Below are 20,959 nucleotides of genomic sequence, written 5' to 3' on the forward strand. Positions count from 1 at the left end.
TGCCACCTTCATGATCATTATTCTTAAAAAAAGTCAAATCAAACCTGAACTTAAATGAACGTTTAAAACAAACTGCATTGCACTCAGAAGTTAAATGCATCAGAACTGTACTTGCGCATTGATTAATTTGTGTATCACCGAGGGAACCTTGCATGTACTACTAAGAATCACTGACAATTAAGCACTTAAGATATGGGGATTAAAAAAAACTTGATTATAATAAAACAATTGCTTATTTACTCCTACATTCAATTAAAATTAATATTTTGGAAATGAGTCGACGTGTGTGCGCGCGCGTCCGCGTGAAAACGTTTCCGCGCCGGAGTAGGTGTCCGTGAGTCTGTTTGCCTTACCGAGGCTCCATGGGAGAGGGCACGTCCACTGCGCATGCGCTTTGCGCAGTGGACGCCATGTTGGAGCAGGAGTGGGCTCGGGCTGCTATTTTCTGACTCCGTATGTTTTTTTTTCTCTCTGACAATTATCCCCCGTTCGTACTTAACATCGTCGGCGTCCGTCAACAGCGCGCGTCGTCTGGCGCCCTGAGTGGCACTTGGCCATGATGAACGCCAGTGTCGACCTGTCCCGCCGCAATCCGCAGGAGGATTTCGAGCTGATCCAGAGGATAGGAAGCGGCACCTACGGAGATGTGTACAAGGTAAAAAGCTGCAGCAGCGCGAGTGGGGGAAGAATCTCTGTCGACTTGGGGTTCCATTATCGGACGCTCATAGTTGTTGAGCGCTTTCGGTAAATCCAATCAAATCTGAGGTTTTGCCCCCCAAAGTCACTCATTTGTGAAGGCCAAACATTGTCATTCTCACTACTTGAAGCCTTTTAAAAGTGCGTCAAATTGAGCTAATGCTAGCCCCACCGACATGCGCGGATCTGGTTGTCACATACGATCTTTTTAAAAATACTAAATGTTTGTTATAATATCAGCATGTGCAACGTTTCCGTAGCTTGGTTTAGTTAAAATACGCCAGAAGACGATATAGCAGATATGTAAAAAGCTAGCTGTCCGACAATGGACTCATCTGTGCATTTGCGTTAGCGTCTCGATGCTAACCCCGGTTGCTCCGTTCAGGGAAAACACTGTCAGAAAATCACAACGAGCGTTGATTTTGCTTCTCGAATGTTCACCGGGATGCACTAGCCAGTTCACCTTTTAGTACAGCTGCCGGTAAAATGAAGTTAGTTAGACCCCCGGGCTGACAGCTGCCGCGAGCGCCCCCAAAGAAGCTAATTTATCAACAAGCTACGATAACAACATTAGCAATACCTCTTGCTCTCCTTCCCCTTGTTTCACTATAAAATCAATCCCGTTGCGTATTACTGATGTAAACTACACATTGATAGATCGTCGGTTTGATTTTATTGTGATTTATGTCCGTTGTCTCTGTCAACAACAATCAGCCAGGCCCCGCTGTGCCTTTGGAAACAGACCCCCAGGACAAGATGGTCTTTGATAACTTGACAGCTTAAATCAAATCAACTTTGGGAGTTGTTGCGCTGTTATTGCCATTTTTGTAAGTGTACGTTTAATTATGCACCCTATTTGATAACAATGTCAGCATGCCTTGTAAATTGTTCACCTAGTGTTTATTCTGAGGAGTCTACACCTCCACATTGTAAATCACTCGTATCTCAAATCAGTTGAAATGAAAAAAGAAATCACAAATCAGTTCCAGCCCCCACCGACCACACAGAAAAAACAACAACACTTCTATAATTGTACTTCATGAAACCATACAGTAATAAATAAAATCATATTTGGTCGCCTTGGCCACTTGGGAGCGGTACATTACCAGACAGATGTGCTGTACTGCAGATAGACATCTGGACATCATGTTTCAGCTCATTGCAGAGGACAAATAATATATGATTGAATAGTGTTATTTTTGCACTGCACTGATTGAAACACTTTGTAAATCGGGTCAATTCTATCTCATGACACCACTGTAATGCTCATATTTATTTGTAGATGCTGAGCAACGTTTATGGCAAAATATCACACGGAGCTCTTGATGTCCTGCAGTGCAGTTTGTACACTGCAAGATTACACAATTTGGATTGCTAAGGCATTTCTTATAAAGTTTCAGCTATGTGGTTGTTTGTTTCACAATGACATTCTGCTGTCCGTTAAACTACAGTCATCGTTGGCACAGTGCAACTCTATGAATAATTAAACGCTCTTAATACCTCTTGATGATGTTTGGTCCACTTCCAGGACTCCTTTGTTGCTGTCGACACTATGATTAAACGCCACCGCAAGATTTCTGAGGCTGGCTGTTGGGTATCCGTTGAGTTGTATGCTGATTTTTAGCAACATTGTTGTTGTTGTTTGATTATTTGGCACCTTACATGCCTCTCCTGCTGGAGTAGATCATGTGGGTTTCTAATTTTAGGCGCTTTATCTTGGCTTGTTGCTGCCACTCGGGCTGGGACAAACTTGTTATTCCCCGCGCCGGACCTGTTATCATGTAGTAGTTCATCATACACTTTGCACACAGTTGTTTTCTGGACTATCATTTCCAAATGTTGAGAAATAATGAGCTGTCAGTGTTCAAATTTTGGACACAGAACTCTCGTAATGTGCACCTCACTCGATTGCATTGAAGGATTACCTGCATGCCTGTTTTACCTTCGGCAAGACTTTTCTGAAAGGCGCTTCTCATGGTAGCTGCAGACTGGATAGCTCTTGTACATTTGTTGCTTTCGATGAAAATTGTTTTGGATTATTGAAATGTGTAACTTTTACGGTAATACCTTGACTTGCAAATGCACCAACTTATTAATTTGCTTTTTTTGTGGCTGGTGGTGCGAGCCAAAATTTGAGTTGTATGTCAAGGTATCATTGAACTTGAATGACAGTGAACTAGCAATGTGACCACAATAACCACGGTCTGACTAAATGCGGAGTCTGGATGGGATCGCCACTTGAACAACAAAACATGAAAAGTTCAGTTCACAAAATGTTAGATAATTGTGAACAAACACCTTTTGTTTCCCTTTCTAATGCACGTGATGATTTGCCACTGTCAAACCACCGCAGTGTAGCACCAACTACTGGTGAGGAGGACTTACTTATTTATCACCTTCAAGGGGAAGGCAAGTCAAAAATTGTCTTTGCAGTCACCTGCTCAATGCACCCACACTTGTGTAAACGCGGTTTTCTCTTCAATATTGTGTTTGTGGAATAAGATTTGGGCAGAAAAATCCACTTGTCATTTTCCATCTTGGGGCTTACTTGTTGTTTTTCTATATTGCCACCTGCTGATGACTGAAATTGACGTCGCAGCGGGTACGGCCTCGCCATACAAACTTCGCGCGGCCAAATCCGGTCAACTGGTGAGCCCGATCGATGGCATGACACTCGTGGGGGATTCAAACGCAAACGCCTTCCGCATTACTGGAACGTCTGTGTAAGCGGCAGGCGGCTCACTGGGTAAACCTCATTGATGCCTAAATTTGGCTCTACCGCTGTGTGAAAATCTGCGACTCAGATCGGAATGTTTGCGCAGGAAGCAACGCGTGACGCCGACTGCTGTGTTCTCTCCTCCTGTTTGTTGCGCTGCATCAGAGGAGCACCGGTGACCGAGAGCAAGACGAGCCGGCCACCCCGACACATGGCCGTCCCCCAATTTGAGCCCCAGTTATGTGCATGCTGAGAACTTGCATTTTGTACTCAGTCGCTCGGAATTTGTGTCTCATTCCTTGGAGGCACGGTGACACCGGGTGACCTTTTCCCACATTTCTGTGGCTGTTTTACGGCCTAACAAAGTGGCTGTTGTGCTAGCACCTGGCGTTGATGATATCATTGCCGTATCACCCGCGATCAATCTGAAAAGATACTTGATAATGTCTTTACGGACTATTTAGAAACAAACTTTGCTTGAATATGCCAAGAGTTTCATTTATCTGTAACGCTTATTAATGTTTTTTGTTGTCTCCGCCGGACTGGTTTGGCGCGCTTGATTTATGTCACCCTCAATGAAGTAACTGCACTCATTGTTTCCCTCTCAAGTATTACCCATCAGACACGATGCGACGCTGAGTCCGATGTTTGAATAGGATGACGTTCCTGTTCCCGCAAGGCGAGCGACGAGTACAGCTTTGGATTGAGAAAGTCCAGTCACACAATAGCCTTTAGATCAAAAGTCATGAAACGGCCTTATAGATTGTCAGCGTATTCATGCGTAAAGGCTCAGAGCATTAATGGGCTGTAAGCATTCAAAGTTGAAGTCTGTCGGTTCCTATTTTCCACGACAGCTGTTGCCTTGAACCACAGAACAGTGTGAGTTACTCTCATGATGCATTCTCGCTGGGCACCAGCTGATGAGTTGACTTTTGTGTGCGCTCTTCAGTTCGCTAGGCCACGTCTGGGTGATCAATGCGTTACACGATTAGTGTGTTGTTGGGGATTCAGTGTATGTTGTAGACTGATAAAAACTTGGCTCACAAAATTGCTGTCATAAGCACAATTCAATGCGGCTGGGCGGCTTGTTCGTGTGTTAACCAAAACACATGGGTTTGAAGAAAAATCATTGCATTATAAATCGATAACAATACGGGGAGGGGAAATTCGATTGTATTTCAAAATCCTTCGGCGCTGGTGTGTGCAGGACTCCAGACTCCAAACTTTAATTTTTTTAAATTAAAATTTTAAATTTAATTAAAATTTTAAAAATTAAATTTTATTAAAATTTAAATTTAAATTAAATTTTTTAAAAGAGCACGGTGCCCCTAACCTGAAATTTTAGGGCCGCACAATGTAATTTGACCTGCAATGTAAGTATTGACTCCATTCATTTTCATTGTCACTTTAAGTCATTTTCACCGTAGTACTGATAAATTGAAGTGTGAAACAGAAGTTTGTCAGAAACAAAAAATAATCTCAAAATAGTAATTGCAAAAAAAACCCAAACAAACATATTTTCTTTAAAAAATGCACTTTTCCTGGTCTCATGGGCGTAAGTGGAAAATTTACCTGCGCTGTCTCCAATTTTATGAGAAAAATTCCACCAATTAGGGGACGGTCTGGCGCCTCGGCGTGCAGCGTCCTGCTGGTTTTAATGCAAGGCCGAAGCAGGTAGCAGTTAGAATGCGCTTATAGCAGCAATTTCCTCTCACCAGGACTACTTGTGTGTTTGGGAGACATCTGGAACGACCGTGGCGCAGGAATGTAACAGTCGCCGGCTTCCTTTATGGCATGTGCGCTAGCGCCCTCGTGTCCTATTGTTCCACGCCGCGCCAACAAGAGGTTGGCGACCTCGCAGAAGGCTTGCGACGTGACCCCCGTCCACAAACCAAACCGATTGTGTCCCGTCACAAACCCCCGCGCAGGTGGCCGTCGGCTCGCTCGCCATTGAAATGGCATGTGCGGCCCCGCAATCCATCCTGTTTTGCTCACTCTTCCTCAGTTCCTCCGGACACTTCATTGGTATTTGACCCGCTTTTGGTTGCTCTTGGCATGAACTTTAACCTTGAGCTCACCTGACTATTCCCCTTTTTGTGGGAAAACATGGCCTCAGTCACACTACGTTGACCACATGTGTAAGTCCTTTTTTTCGGGTTGCCTCACAAAAGATGCGAAATGCCAAGCGGGCATTCGGATTTAGTCACAGGAGGGCAAAATGCCACACGGGTGCACCACCGTGCCGGGTATTTTACACACGCACATTGTGGGCAAGGTGCTATTGAGGGGTGTGAGCAAAGTTTCTCTAGCGCTATACAAATGGGTGACGCCATAAGCTACAAGCTAAATGCTACGTGGGAATAGAGTTGTTTGTTTTTTTTCTTTAATTTAATGTATTTGTTATCCTCCTCGTCATCATGTTACAGTTTTGAGTGATACCTTAACATGTTTAACTGTCAGGCAAGTGTAAACATGTGTTAACCACTGTTGTGGTGGTTGTTGTTTTTGCATGAATTTGACTGACAAGCTTCTTCAGGGCTATTCAAATGGAAGACCGCATTAGCGACATGCTAAATCCAGAATGCCAACATTGTGTGTGTGTGTGTGTGTGTTGTAATACTTTTTAAAAACATATTTTTCTGAATTGAACTGTTTTTGGGGTAACATCATAACATTTTGACTGTTCTACCAACACTCTTGGGTCTCAACTTTGATAAGTCAAAACCCCAAAGCCAAAGAAAAAATATACAATAGAACCTTGGTGTTTCACACTCCCCCCCCTCCACTAAATTTTGTGCAGTTGGAAATGGATACCAGCCAGTCGTGCTGAAGTCGAGCACCCGTCAGCGACACCCTGTTTAGAACTTTGAGTGTTTTCTTGTTGAATCACCCCCCCCAAATGCTGATGGGAAGTATTTTTGTGCTTTCTTATTGAGTGTGATTGTTCAGAAAGCCACCATAGGGCAAAAAGGCGCTAAGAAAATCAATTCTGGACCAGATTAATCACATTTACATCCTTCCCTTAAGGAAATGCTTTACTTGCCATACTTTTTCCCATAACTTATAGATTTAGTCTTTCTTTTCTCCGAACGGATCAATCAGAAAAACCGAGCCTCCACAACAATGCGCGGCCTTTGGAAGCTCACAGTGGAGGTTCCTTGGATGATTTGTGCAACTTTATCAGGATACTTTTCCTGTAAATGTTGGTCGACTTCCATTTCTTTTCTCCGCAATCAAGTGTGGACCACGCAGGATACCGACGAGCGATTTGTAATAGACAAGCGTACAAATGTAAACATCTTGTCTTGTCACGCAGGTTTTTATTAACAGCAAAAAAAAAATCAAGCGTGTAAACACTTGCAGATCGAACAGGGACACCAGACGCATTCAAATGGACTCATTCAAGTGTGCGTTGTTGGCTTTCGCGGTGCCACCGAGCGCTCATGAGTCATCCCTGTCATCCGTCTGCAGAACGACCGAACACACTGCTGTGCTGTGTGTGTCTGCTTTCTCGCCTCTCGGACGTCTCTTTGTGTCTCCTCCCTCCTGCCACGGCTTTGTTGCGTGGTTTTGTGTTGCGTTGTTGTATTGTGTGCTGTCAATCACTCCCCTGTTCTCCACTTGGGGCCTCAATAGAAGGCCGAGCGCCTCGCATTCCTGCTTGACTCAACTACAAGTGTGTATTTTGTCATCGCGGTTGGGTTTTTTTTTTTTGGCGTTGACATTTTAAACGTTTGACTCAAAAAGCGCGTCCTTGCGTTTGTCGCTTGCCTGACGGCGCTTTCATTCGAAGGTTTGACTCTCTAATAATAAAGCGAGCGCAGCACCGTGTGAAATGTCACGGTCTGTTGTGTCCAAGCTGTTGGCTAAATATGCAGGCGAGGCCGCAGTCCCGATGAGGGCGTGTGTTTGCAGAATTCTACAGCGCTGCGCCGTTGGATATTGTTGCGCTCTGTCTCCAAGGCCGACGTGTTATCATGCTAATGTGGATGTGTGCTGTTGGTGTCTAAATCAGGGGTGCCTAACTGGTGTCTCACGCTTCGGGAGGCTCTTTGATAGAGATGGTGTCATTGGGGCCTAAGACCACGACGATTATCGTATTTTCCGCACGATAAGGCGCTTCGGAGTATAAGGTACACAATCAATGAATAGCCTATTTTAAAACGCTTTTTATATATATAGAGCACACCGCATTATAAGGCGCATAGAATAGAAGCTACGATGGTGGCCGCGCTTGCGTTATGCTTCTCCTAGATCAGAGGTGTCAAACTCAAGGCCCGGGGGCCACATCTGGCCCGCCACATCATTTTATGTGGCCCGCGAAAGCAAATCAACGATGTCAACTTTCATGATGCTCGCTAAAATCTCAACTAAAATTCTCATTTGTAATAAATACGAGTGATACGTAAGCATTTTCTTGTTACCAAACCCCTCATTACAATAACTTAAACAATAGGTGAATAAACAGTTATTGTTGACTTCTTCATATGGTTTCGGTCATTACGGCCCTCCAAAGGAAACTAAAATCTGGCCGGCGGCAAAAATTAGTTTGACACCCCTGTCCTAGATAGAGCTACGCTAAAGGGAATACAACACAATACAACGCAGCTTTATTTATATAGAGCTTTCACAACCGCTGCAGCTGGAACAAAGCGCTTTGCAGAACATTTAAAATACTACGTCCAAGGAATCAGAATATCAATCCATATACAAGGCGCATCGGATTATAGGGCGCACCGTTGGTTTTGAAAACAATTGAAGACTTTGAGGTGCTTCTTTTACAGTGTGATAAATATGAGAATTGAATAACTCAAATTATGAAGCCATGTACACGGGATGGGTGTGTTGCGTAATGCACAATGTAATGTTAACCGATTAATGGCTGTGATAATGGGGAGAATACACCATTCCAAAAATATTCAATAGTAGCAGGGCAAATGGAGTCACAAAACAAGTTTAAGCTTCAACCACAGTAGTTGCAGTGCCTGCCCACCTAGCAAATAAGGTGCAATGACGTAGTTCGAGCGTGGGGTTTTTTTGATACCCCCCCCCCACACCCTCCCTCCCTTGTGGTTTCTTTCGGACTTTCGGGTTGAGTGAACGCTGGGGCGTTTTGGCTGCCGCTGCTCAACCTGCATTGTTTTGTGTTTTTTGTTATTGTAAAGTGTCCTTGGGTGTCTTGAAAGGCGCTTATAAATAAAATGTATTATTATTATTATTATTATTTGCATTTGGTGATGTGTCTGCTGCATGTGCCACATGTGTGAATCCGCATGCTAAACTGACGGACGGCTTGCTGATGAAACGCCGCCTCCACAATTGATAATAAGAAGCAGAGGGTCGCCGACCACGCTTGAAAGATCCTAACTACCGGTATATCGCGTGCATCATCTTATTCCAATGATGATATGTGGCCATTCTTATCAATGCTGATTTCCATCCAAATGGGCTGATTTAATCAGTAGCGACGGAAAAAAAAAAAACCAGAACTGCCATTAAACCCACTCACTTTCACGCATTCTTATGCGGGCTTCTGTCCCCGAGTCAAGCGGCCAATTCACATTTCCTCTCCTTGAATCATCTTTTATTCATGTCTTGTTTCACAGAGGAACTCCTTCTTCCTTCGCAAGCGCTGTGGCCAGATGTAAACACGGCTCACTATTTATAGAAAATCGGCCTTCTTGCTATCCTGCCAATATGCCGTTCACCAAAGAATTTTTTCGGGAATACGGCTCCTTTTTCCTGTCCATACGTTCTATGTGGAGTCAATGCCATGTTTAAAAACTCACCTCGTGATCCGTACGTTTTTCAGACACAATTGCAGGATGCAATGCACAGTGGGATACTTTTTGGCCGTCTATCGCGCATTTCGTACTCTGCATGTTTCTGAGCCTTTTGATTGCCAAACCTCCCTTCTTCTTCCTTTCCTTCCTCCAGGCTCGCAATGTCAACACAGCAGAGCTGGCGGCTATCAAAGTCATCAAACTGGAGCCAGGTGAGCACTTTCCCGCCATCCATGTCTGCTTTTTTTTATTGTATTTTTTCCAATCTTCCGTGAGATCAACGTGGCGTCGCCGTGTTCTCTCCAGGGGAAGACTTTGCCGTTGTCCAGCAGGAGATTCTGATGATGAAGGATTGTAAACACTCCAACATCGTGGCCTACTTTGGAAGCTATCTCCGGTAAGAATACTTTGCGTGTTTTCCTGACATTTGTGTGCACCATTGGATGATGAGCATGCGGGGACAGGAAGGAAAAAATGTGCAAGCAAAACAATAGATGGCGAACCGCATGTGGGAGCGATCCTTATCAGGTTATATACCTGTGCAACGCTCACTAGTGGCATAAGGGAGCCAAAATGTTGGCAACAGCTCTCGGTGTGAGGCAGGGTACTTCTACACCATGGCTAAAATGACAACCTCGACAATAGTTTTGCTGACAAGTGAGTATTGCGTTGTTGAATGCCACCGGGTTCCAGTTTTTGTCATTCAAATGCAGACTTATCGTTTGAGGAATCATTTAACATCTGGGCTCTTTTCAGTTGTTTGGAATGCATGAGGAAAATCAAGATATGTCCATCGGGGGGGGAGGGGGGGGAGCATTTTGGCAAGTGTGGAATTAGTCGCCCAGCTCTTATGCAGGTGTACCTAATTTGCATATACAGTCATACCTCGGTTTTCGACAGTAATCCATTCCAGAAGGCTGTTCGAAAAGCGATTTGTGTTCAGATTCGCGTAAATCACAACAAACATGTCTGCACACAATGAACGCTACAAGAAGAAGCGTCACTTCCTTGTGTGAGGAAGCCGAGGGGAGTCAAGTGGTGTATTCGGTTTTTGGTTGAAAACCGGTTTTCGGTCGTAATCCGAGGCGTAAAAATCTCAGATTTTCTGGTTGAGAACAGAGACGTTCGAAAACCGAGGTTTGACTATATATGTGTGTTTGTGTGTGTGCAGGCGAGACAAGTTATGGATCAGCATGGAGTACTGCGGTGGAGGCTCTCTACAGGACATCTATCATGGTGACACCCACATTCTGATAGTTTACGTGTACGTCATGTCTAGTTTGCTACTTTCTGACCTTTCGCTCTCTTCTTTTTACTTTTTTATCCCCCCCCCCCCCGTAGTAACCGGGCCTTTGTTAGAGTCTCAAATAGCCTACATGTCACGGGAGACCCTACAGGTAAGTGTGTGGCGCATGAACTTTGGTAATTGTTGTTGTCCCCGACCCCCGTGGCTATAACAGCTGTTACGTGATTGTGTACTTGCAGGGTTTATACTACCTTCACAATAAAGGCAAAATGCACAGAGACATCAAGGTGAGTTTTTTTTTTTTGGGGGGGGGGGGATTGATCACAACCTTTTCTGCGTTAATGTCACAAAATGTGGTGTTGGTTTGCTTCTTATGTATTCATTTTTGAGTTTAAAAAAAAATCGTCATCTGCTGTCACAACAAGTAAACGGAATGAGCCCAAACTAGGTTGGGGAGTCAGTTTAACAACTCTTGACATCTCAAACGCGTGCGAACATTTTCTTTCCTGCACAAAAGAGATTTGCCTCGGTGAGCAAAGCCAGAGAAATAATTGCTGAACGCTGCTGGAGCGTTCCAACACAACGCATTTACTCGCTTGTATACACACACAAAAAAAAGGTCCTCAAAATGATTAGCATAACATTATTGAATACATTACATTTTTCTTGATGTCGCGTTTTCACAACAGCTGTAGAATCTAAATATATAAAGAAAAAAAAATTCAACAATTACATTTGTAAACTTTTTCTGAAGATAGTCTCTGCGCATATTTGCTACTTTCCTTTAGGCTGACTAGGGTGAGAGACTATTACATTTTGGTTTACCGCTTTTATTTCATTTTATTGTTGTTGTTTTTTTTTCATAATAAACCAGCACACATTGTTGTAAATATAAATTTGAATTTTGGCTCTTAAAATATGCATGTTGCATCATCGTCATGTCTCTGTTTAAAACAGAAGCTCTATATTGCTACTGCCAAATTTTCCTTCCGTACGTATCTTTTATAATACAGTCCTTTTTTTTTGTGGATGTAGTGTGAATGGATTTCCTTGACACCCCCCACCCCCACCCCCAATCCGGCCCTACAGGCTTCCTTTCTTTTTTGTGAATTGAATGTCGCAGTAAACCCAAGGCAATCCGAAAGTGTTGCTTTCAAATGATTTATTGCAGTCGTGGTTTTTTTTTTTCTTGTGCCTGTAAACATTCTGACTTTCACGCTTGTGTAGCTCTTGTGCGTGCGATGCACAAAAGCAGCTGAGCTCAATCACGATTCAACCAAGGCGCACAAACCGTCTCACGTTTAATCTGAGTCGACACCCAATTTGTCTCCAACAGGGCGCCAACATCCTCTTGACAGACAACGGCTACGTCAAACTCGGTGAGACAAAACCAGCCCTTCTCCATTTGTTCTTTTTCCTTCCCTGGGGGATTTCTTTATCTTGTTCTCTCTCACTTTTTTTTGTTGTTGTCATAATTCTCTCATCCACTGTTCCTTTTTCTCTCAAAAGCTGACTTTGGGGTATCAGCGCAGATCACAGCAACGCTGGCCAAGAGGAAGTCATTCATTGGTACACCTTACTGGTGCGTTATTGATGCTGTTTTTTTTTTGGGGGGGGGGGTTGGAGGCATGTGAGGAGAAGACGTATAAACCGCGGGCAGTCTAACCTCTCGGACAGCAGGATATAAGAATTTGATTGATTAGTTGATGGAGATAGCTCTTCTTTTGAAAGTTTAACGAATAGGAGCATGTGTTTACCCCCACACCCTCCCCCACCCCCCTCTTCCAACAGGATGGCTCCAGAGGTGGCGGCAGTGGAGAGGAAAGGAGGCTACAACCAGCTGTGCGATATCTGGGCTGTGGGCATTACCGCAATCGAGCTGGCCGAGCTGCAGCCACCCATGTTTGAGCTGCATCCCATGAGGTGTGCGAGCGGCGCGGTGTGGATTTTGCCCCCCCCCCCATTGTCCCATTTTTAACTTAACTCATTCAGTACCAGCCAATTCCGGACCAAGTCTGAAAAGACGTTTAAAAACGTCGTTGGGAGTGAATGAGTTAAAAGTAGCAGCTGACAGAAAAGACTTTTTAAAGGCCAAGCGTCTCACTTTTTACGAGCTGCCAAACACACGGGTCGGCTCAGTCAGCGACACGTGTCATTCTCGGTGATGAAATGCGATCTGCGCGAGGGAAAATTGGAATGCGGTTTTTCCGTCGTTATGGGCTCCGCCCTCTTCCCCAAGTAGATGCCACCGAAGTGAGAGCGACACATTCCCACATCGTCACAGAATGCCGATAAATATTTTCCATGCCATGAATGCCACAGAATCCTCTTTGTGATCTTCATCCCTCTTCCCTGCACAGGGCTCTTTTCTTAATGACCAAGAGTAATTTCCAGCCACCTAAGTTGAAAGACAAGGTCAAGTGGTAAGGCACTGTTCCGAAATCCTCTCCCGAAGGCACAACCACTTTTGTCCTTTACGTTCTGTACCATCTTCTGGGCCACAGGACGGACAACTTTCACCATTTTGTCAAAGTAGCCCTGACGAAGAACCCAAAGAAGAGGCCCACAGCTGAGAAGCTGCTACAGGTGAGAAAGTCATTGATGTACACCGGTTCTCGAATATGTTGCCGTCCATGTTGATTCTGCGTGATATTTTAGAAAAATGAACTTGAATCAAGATGCTAAACTTAAACGTCCCCCACTTGCACATTCCATCACCGCGTGTGGGCTGTCCCATCCATTAATTGAACGTGCAGTTTATTTCTCTGTCGTCTGGAGATTTGAAACAAGGCCATCTCACACAAAAGCGTTTTGTATTGATGACTTTGCATTCGCCGCCAAGGTCATCGTGACTTGAGAACGCAATTGACCGATTTCCGAACACGTGGTGCAGGGTTTCATTTTGATTCAGATGGCTCGGGGAAATTCCTGCGCTCATGGTAGATTTCCAAGTAAAATCCTTGTTTGTTCAAGCACAGGAGATGTAACACTTAATTTGCCCCTCCGCCCCCCCCCGAAATTGAAAGCTTCACTTCCTTTCTGTCTTTGCAGCACCCGTTTGTGTCTCAGCCCCTGAGCAGGACGCTGGCTAAAGAGCTGCTGGACCGAGCCAAAAACCCCGACCACAACAGCTACAACGACTTTGATGACGATGACCCCGAACCGGAGGTAACCTCACGCCTTCTGTTGTGTTTCCGTTTGGGGTTGCATAATCCCAGGAGTTTTTAAAGTTGGAAAGTTCCCATGGGAATATGTGGGTTGATTGAGTAAAAAAATTCAAACATGGCGGCGGTGGTAATGACCTTTTTACTCTGTGTTGCCTCTTCTCCTTCATCCTCAAATCACGTCTCATCTGTTCACCATTTATCAAAAATTCCCCCACGTTGACAATTCCTAACTTCTCCATGTTCCTCCTCCTCCGTTGCACTGCCTCACTAAATGCTCTCCTCTTTTCTCCATCTCGCAGCGCTTCCTCCTCACCTTCTTCCCTCTCCTCTCCTCTCTTCTGTTCTTGTCTGCCTTTCCACCATCCTCTCCCCTCCTCCTTCTCCTCCTGCTCCTCCACAGTTTAAGTACAGGGGTCACTTCCTAGCCATAAGTCCCGGCGCTCGGCGCGCGCCCCGCTTTCCTGCCCGTCGGAAGGTACCACCTCGGTTGATGCGGTGTTCTGCAGTGATGTCTTAACAAAGCGTGTGACTTTGCATTGAAGTGCATATGCCATTGAGTTGATACTGTCGCGGAAATCTTGAAATCCATACCGATGCCGACAGCTGGACGATGGCTCACAATAGCGCATTTCCTCATAGAGTGGTTGTGATTTACTTTACAGAAAAGGTTTCGCGGGTAATAGTTTAAATACAATATACAGGTGTATCTCAATGAATTCGAATATCGTGGGGAAAACTCCCAAAAGGTTCAGCACAGTGCACCGCTGCAAGTCACAGGTCACAGAGATTGAGCCCAGGTTATTGACTTCATACAATACTGCAATTGCTTATAGATGCCACATGATGGCGACAAAAGAATACTCTTGTTGAAAGAGCTCCTCAACTCACTTCAACAGTTCCTTGTCATTGACTGTACTGGAGTTCACTTCCATCCATCCGTTATCCGGACCGCTTCTCCTCACTTGAGTCACAGATGAGCTGGAGTCCGTCCCGGCTGTCCTTGGGGAAGCGGCGGGGTGCACCCCAAACTAAAGCTTAAATCTTACAAAAACCCCAAATGACTCATGACCAATTGGAAAGTACATTCATTTTTCGAACCGCTACATCCTCACAAGGGTCGCGGGGGGTGCTGAAGCCTATCCCCAGCTGTCTTCGGGCAGTAGGCGGGGAACACCCTGAATCGGTTGCCAGCCAATCGCAGGGCACACAGAGACGAACAAACATCCACGCCCACACTCACACCCAGGGACAATTTAGAGCGCCCAATCAGCCTGCCAGGCATGTTTTTGGAATGTGGGAGGAAACCGGAGCACCCGGAGAAAACCCACGCAGGCCCGGGCAGAACATGCAAACTCCAGACAGGGAGCTGGAATCGAACCCGGTACCTGTGAAGCTGACGTGCTAACCACTGGACTACTGGGCCGCCCCAATTGGAATGTGTTTAATCAATTTATTATGAATAATATGAGGGAATTGCTGAACCAAAAATTTCTCTGATACTCAAATTTGAGATGTACCTGTATGTATTATAATATAATCAATCATTTTAAGTACCGTGGCATTGCTTTTTTTTGAAAGTGTGTTGTAAATTGGCTTTGCTCTGCTTGCTGGGCGATTGTATTGACATCCAGATAGGAGTATTCTACATCGACATTTTCAAGCCGATATCAGTCTTGGGGGGGTGGGGGCTGTCCACGCTTGCACTGCATTTGCAGGTCAGGTCAACCAATCACGTACCTCCTTTCAAGTTTTTGCATTGATTGACAGCTGAAGCCTGACAATGGTCAACTTACACACACAGAAACGCAGATGCACAAGCACACACGCGGGAAATCCGTTTCCGTGTCATAAGCCAGCGACACACACTTGTTTGCCCTCAAGGCATAGAGATAAAGAATATGTGGTAGGCATACTTCCTGTATGCAGTACATTTTAGTTTTTTACAACAATACTGGACCATATTTATAATTTCATATGCACCAGTGGATAAAATTGCCAAGCTTGTGGTAAAAATGTTTTTATTTATTGCTGACTTTAATGCCGGGGAAGGATTGATATATTGGTTTTATATCTGGCATGAATATCGAAATATGAAATTTTGTCCACATTGCCCAGCTCGAGTTGTTATGAAGGAAATGGAAAGATATCAGAGATATTCAGCGCCTTTAATGTGCGGCACTTCTTCTCACTGTGTCAAGAGATGTAAACTTTCTGAAGTGGTAGCATTTGTTTGATTTGATTGTTTTGACCTCATTGCTGCGTGCAGCTGGCCTGTTTTTTGCTGTGTCATCAACCCCCGCCTCGCTCCTTAGAGGAAATAGCAAACCTTTTTCACCTTGTGTAATTTTCCCGAGTGGCCTGCAAAACCGCCGCAGTGGTTCATTTGAGCATTTATTTGACTGTGTGTGTGTGTGTGTCCTCTCAGTCTCCGGTGTCCGTCCCTCATCGAATTCGCTCTACCAGCAGAAGCACCCGGGAAGGAAAAACACTCTCCGAGATCAACTGTGAGTTCATCCAAAAGTCAAATCAGCGTAAACGCGATTATCACGTTTGAATTTTTTTACCACCACCTTCTGTTGTCATCTCCTAGTCGGTCAGGTGAAGTTTGACCCGCCGCTGAGGAAGGAGACGGAGCCCCACCACGAACCGGTGAGTTGCGACCAAATGTCTTTCCATGCGTACAATTATTTCACTTGAATGGACAAACGTCAGGTGTACAATTGGAAGCTGTTCCAAAATGTGCCTTGGAGGAAACCTGGGCTATTTGGAAATACCTATAGGGATCAAATTGGGTTTGTGAACCTTTGGAAACACGTTATTGGTGTTGAGGGGGTGCAAATGTTTTGCGATTAGATCTTGTAGGTGCAGAGTTTGAAGTTGGACAATCGCTGGAACGGGGGTGCATGCACAAATCAGTATCCATCACCACTACCTCCCGTCCCCTCTTTTAGTCTTTTCGATTGTTTTTCTTTTTTTTTGTCTCCACCCTTCACATATTCAAAGGACCATTGTGTTTTTCGATTTGTTTTTTTGACTATTTTTTTTTTATTAATCAGTTTGCAATATAAACTGAAAGTCATTGATGTAGCCATCATTCTCTACCGTCTCATCCGGTTCATTGATTCTAGACCTCCATCTTTGCTGCTGCTCTCCCGCGTGGTTCTCATGTCTACAAGCTTGAGTGCGCCAACATATTTTTCATTTCATGATTGGTGTCATTGCCGCTCCTCCAGAGGATTTCGCCATGCGCCACATTTACCCCTTGGGTTTCCAACACGAAACGTGAACAGAGATGTTTTCAGGTGTCGTGAAGGTGTACCGTATTTCCTCAAATCGTGGCACTCCGTATCGATTGTCAACTCCTTTTTAATTCGTCGCTCCCATTTGAATATGTAGCCGCCCACTCGGGGTGATGAGCGCCCTCTCTTGCCTTCGCCAACGCTCACTGTGAAAGTTGTAATCGCACGCAAAAACAAAACAAAACAAAACTGCATCGAGCATGCGTTTGGCTGAAGCCTTCTTCCCACCGACGGCTTTTTTTCATTAGCTGTCGGAGCGAATGCCGATCCCGCGATTGCGTTGTGTGGATCGGAGTCGGGGGGTATGGCGGGTTTCGGCTGTCTGCGAGATAGCGAAGGTGTCGAGTATGATTGGGTGAGCAGCTCAGGGGCGTGGCCGACCGCACCTGGCATTGGCAGGGAGCGTATAGGAAACCCAGCTTGTATTCGGAAGGTCAACAGTTGACAAAACGTCGTCAATTATTCGACGTCCGCACTGACGACAAAAAAAAAAAAACATCTGATGATGTTCAACTGCTATTATGGGGCATTTGTTCAAATAATCTTTGCCACTTAACCCCGAAGCGATATCCTGTTACCCTCTGCAGTTGAGTAAATAAATGCCACTATAGGAGGAAATATGTTTGTTTGTTTTTAGGCCATTCCTGGATTCATCTCTGCCCTTTTCACCAATGTATCCTCTCTCTCCAGAGCCCAACGTGGCCTTGGTCCATTTAGCCCCCCCCCCCCCCCCCCCCCCCCCCCCATCTCCAATAAACATCATCTTCTGTCTTGCATCAGTGCCCCGATTCCTGCCAATTTCTCCCCCTCCTGTTCGCTCCATCGTCCGAGGTTGATGTATTAACTTGAGGTCTCTCTCGCTTTGTCTTGCTGACCAGTGTGATTCTGAGCCCTATCTGGACTGTGTTGAGGAGCTCTACTATACCGCGAGATCTAATCTGGTAGTACTCTCTCTCATCTCTCTCTCCTTCTTTCGACCCCTCCATTTCTTTTGTTGTTGTTGTTTATTTACCGCCATCGTCACTAACCTCTTCCTGTCTTTCTTCCGGGGCTCTCTGCCATTCCGAATCTCCGATTAATTCTTTTTGTGTGTTCATTTTTTTTGAGGGGGGGGGCGATTGGTGTCCTGCTTACGCTTCTGCTCATGTGTGTTCTTCATTTCCAGCCTCCTAAACTGTGGCCGTCATCTTTTTTTTTTTTCCTGCCTTCAGACGTTTGTACAATCACACGAAAGCATTTAAACGGAACAATCACAGACTGTTGCACCTGTATGTGATTTTCTTGGAATAGTCCAGTGCCTTTCTCCAAGGCACACCGAGGGGGAGAAAAAATAGAAAAAAAAAATCTCTGACTGTCGGGTGAATATTCCTCTTTGCAAAATCTGTCTCTTTATTATCGTTCTTTTGTACTACTTTTTGTATGGCGCCGCTAACCTCTCATGTACGGTAGCTGAAAAAAAAAAGTGTCACACTAGTGCTTCTCTTCTGTTTTTTTTCTTCACTCCTTATTTTGCTCCCTTTTTCCTTTCAAGAAGTCTTTTTCCCCCCATCGCCTTGACACATGGCTGCTTACACATTGTGGCTTTACTTGGTGTGTTTTATTTATTTTATTTTTTTTTTGAGAAAGACAACCTCATCAAGTTCACCTCGATCCGAGACATTGGACAGCTGAGTTAGTTAAAGATGGGGAAAAAAATCAAATGAAAGGTGCACCCTGTCGAATTCACACTGGAATGCTGGAAGTGGTTTCGCGGCTCGGGTGGCGCCAAACGGGCCGCCGCGGCCACCACGACGACCACATTAGGGCGCTCGGAAGACAATGATGAGGGCAGATGTCGTATAATTACGTTTGTTTTTTTTTTCCACTGCGGAGAACATGCGAATATCGGATGTCGAAGCGAGAGCGAGATGCAATTCCTTCCGTTGTTATCCCAATGTGGGAAAGATGTGGACGCCGTCAACGAAAGATGGGGGGGGGGGGCACCTCTCGCCTTCCAAGCTTTTCGGCTACCGCCACGGAGTTGTTTTTATGCATCCTTGTGGCGCTTGTCGAGTCATGCGAGACCGCGCAGAAATTCCACACGCATTTCCTGAAGAAGTGGTTGATGGCTGACCATGTGGACTCGCAAAACGCATTTGGTGAGGCCAGCTTGCGGCAAATGTCATGCGGTCATCACCGAGCGAGGTCACTAAAAAAACTGACCACTAGATGTCAGCACTCATCCTTCACACTGTGTTGGTATAATTCTAAATGTGATTGGTTTTGGAATGTGCAATGAATCACCAATCTAAAATGGTGGTAAGCTTAGCCGTGAAGCATAAATGTTGCTTATTTGTGAGTCTTCTTCGCCCGAGGCCCCCAACCACTGAAAAGGCAGCTCCCGTGTTCATTCTTCTTTTGTCACATCGTCCATCCACTGCCTCCTTTTTTTACCTTGCTTAGGTGGATATTCCGCAATAATTTCAGCAAAGCTCCTAAAGCGTGAGGCTGCAGGGGGTCCCCCCCACCCCCACCCAGTGCATAGCAAATGATTGACACCCTATTAGTGCTACCTTGTGTCTTTGGTTGATTTAAATTTTTCACAGATAATTTTACTTTGATAATACGGACAATTTGAACAATTAACAAACATCGATCCATTTTTGAACCTTCATCTCCCCGTTTGTCAGTAATTCGTAACCGCTGTGCCTGATGGGGAAGCGATGCAGTTTCGCTTTTATTTCACTTTTTATTTCATTTCATGACAAATGATGTATCATTGTCCGTCTATCGATGCCATTGACAGGCAGAATAATTAAATGGCTCGTCCACTAGATGGCAGAACGTACAATTAAACCTGCCTAGTCACCTGGAAACACTTGGAAAAATCCGATTTGGGCTTGACCGGCGCATTTTCAACAGTTTTTTTTTGTGCTCAGCCTTGTCCCAGCTGCACCTGTAAGGCCACAATGTGAACACAAGCACGAGCCACCATGTGCCTGAACGCGTTCCGAAATTGCACTTGGGGGAAAAACACTTTGCCGACGTCGAAGGCCCTGCTGTCGTTTGACAACAGGGGGCTTCAACTCCTGATTTTTATTCAAGTGCATTGCCGGTCATTTGGATGTGATGGCCCGATAGTGATGCCATTTTTGTCTTTTTATAGGACTTGCAGTTGGAGTACGGTCACGAGTCGCCCTGTCTGCTCGGAGGAAACAAGTAAGTCCTCCTGGTTTTGTGGCTTTCGTTGCCTTTGTGCCTCATTGTTCCCTCTTAGCATTCCTACTTGTATCGTCTTGGGATTGATTTCATTTGCAACTCCAGGGCACTTTGTATACATATTTGCTGTATCACAATAGGACGGAAGACCGTCACGCAGTCTCGCCAAAGCGAAGCGGGATTGAATTACTTCAAATGTTTACTTTCCCGCTCCTAATAACTCCCTCGCGACGTGTTCCTCCCCATACAGGAGTCTTCTGAAATCGGTGGAGGAGGAGCTGCAGCAGAGGTGAGTCTGATCTCCTCCTCCACTCCCGCCCGCGTCTTGACTTGGCACCTTTTCGATCTTTTATTTATTTTTGTTGTTGTTGCTGTCAGCCTATCATCGTTAACCAGCCATTAATCGGGTCTGATCACGCGCCATTAACAACTCCTCGCTGTTCACGGCCTGTCAGCGTTTTGCACTCTGCTGGGTTTCGGCTTGGCTCTTTTACTGTCGCCCCGAGTTGAAAGGTTGCGCTTATTCACCGCTTTCCCGCAGAGCATGGCTTCCCACACACCGATACTCACACTCCACATATGCGCACGTTTGTCGTTGTTAATTCAAAGAGTGCAGCGGGCGTCTTAAGCGACGACACTGGCAAATCTGCGGGGATTCTTCTTGCCTTGTTTTTTCCCAAACGGCAATCTGTCGCTATATGTGCATTCTTGATTCTGTCAGTCATCACAAGTTGCACCTATCGTGTTAATAATTTGGGGATTTCAGCCCTTAAATGCAAGATGGAAAGAATTCAAGTTGGTCTATGAGGAATGGAACTCTTTTTTTTTTTTTTGAGTCACAATACTTCAGGAAA

The 20,959-nt window shown here is 45.1% G+C and overlaps 1 protein-coding gene across 12 annotated transcripts in view; it reads left to right on the forward strand.

Annotated features, from left to right (window-relative positions):
• Window positions 1-372: 372 nt before the first annotated feature.
• Window positions 373-20,959, forward strand: part of LOC127610337 (mitogen-activated protein kinase kinase kinase kinase 3-like) — a 32,390-nt gene continuing 11,803 nt past the window's right edge. For 3 of the 12 annotated variants that reach the window (XM_052080334.1, XM_052080341.1, XM_052080342.1), the window contains exons 1-18: window positions 374-655; window positions 9,350-9,407; window positions 9,502-9,592; window positions 10,367-10,431; window positions 10,537-10,592; window positions 10,681-10,728; window positions 11,778-11,820; window positions 11,951-12,023; window positions 12,233-12,364; window positions 12,802-12,864; window positions 12,946-13,027; window positions 13,493-13,609; window positions 14,009-14,083; window positions 16,034-16,112; window positions 16,199-16,257; window positions 17,786-17,848; window positions 20,053-20,105; window positions 20,356-20,394. In XM_052080334.1, coding sequence (XP_051936294.1) covers window positions 557-655; window positions 9,350-9,407; window positions 9,502-9,592; window positions 10,367-10,431; window positions 10,537-10,592; window positions 10,681-10,728; window positions 11,778-11,820; window positions 11,951-12,023; window positions 12,233-12,364; window positions 12,802-12,864; window positions 12,946-13,027; window positions 13,493-13,609; window positions 14,009-14,083; window positions 16,034-16,112; window positions 16,199-16,257; window positions 17,786-17,848; window positions 20,053-20,105; window positions 20,356-20,394 — 1,295 coding nt within the window. In that variant the 5' untranslated portion in view covers window positions 374-556. Of the gene's footprint in view, window positions 656-9,349; window positions 9,408-9,501; window positions 9,593-10,366; window positions 10,432-10,536; window positions 10,593-10,680; window positions 10,729-11,777; window positions 11,821-11,950; window positions 12,024-12,232; window positions 12,365-12,801; window positions 12,865-12,945; window positions 13,028-13,492; window positions 13,610-14,008; window positions 14,084-16,033; window positions 16,113-16,198; window positions 16,258-17,785; window positions 17,849-20,052; window positions 20,106-20,355; window positions 20,395-20,959 lie in introns of all 12 variants that reach the window. The other 9 variants (XM_052080333.1, XM_052080337.1, XM_052080335.1 and 6 more) reach the window with 6 other exon arrangements.

This window comes from Hippocampus zosterae, chromosome 11 (genome assembly GCF_025434085.1).
Source record: "Hippocampus zosterae strain Florida chromosome 11, ASM2543408v3, whole genome shotgun sequence".
Classification (NCBI taxonomy): Eukaryota; Metazoa; Chordata; class Actinopteri; order Syngnathiformes; family Syngnathidae; genus Hippocampus; species Hippocampus zosterae.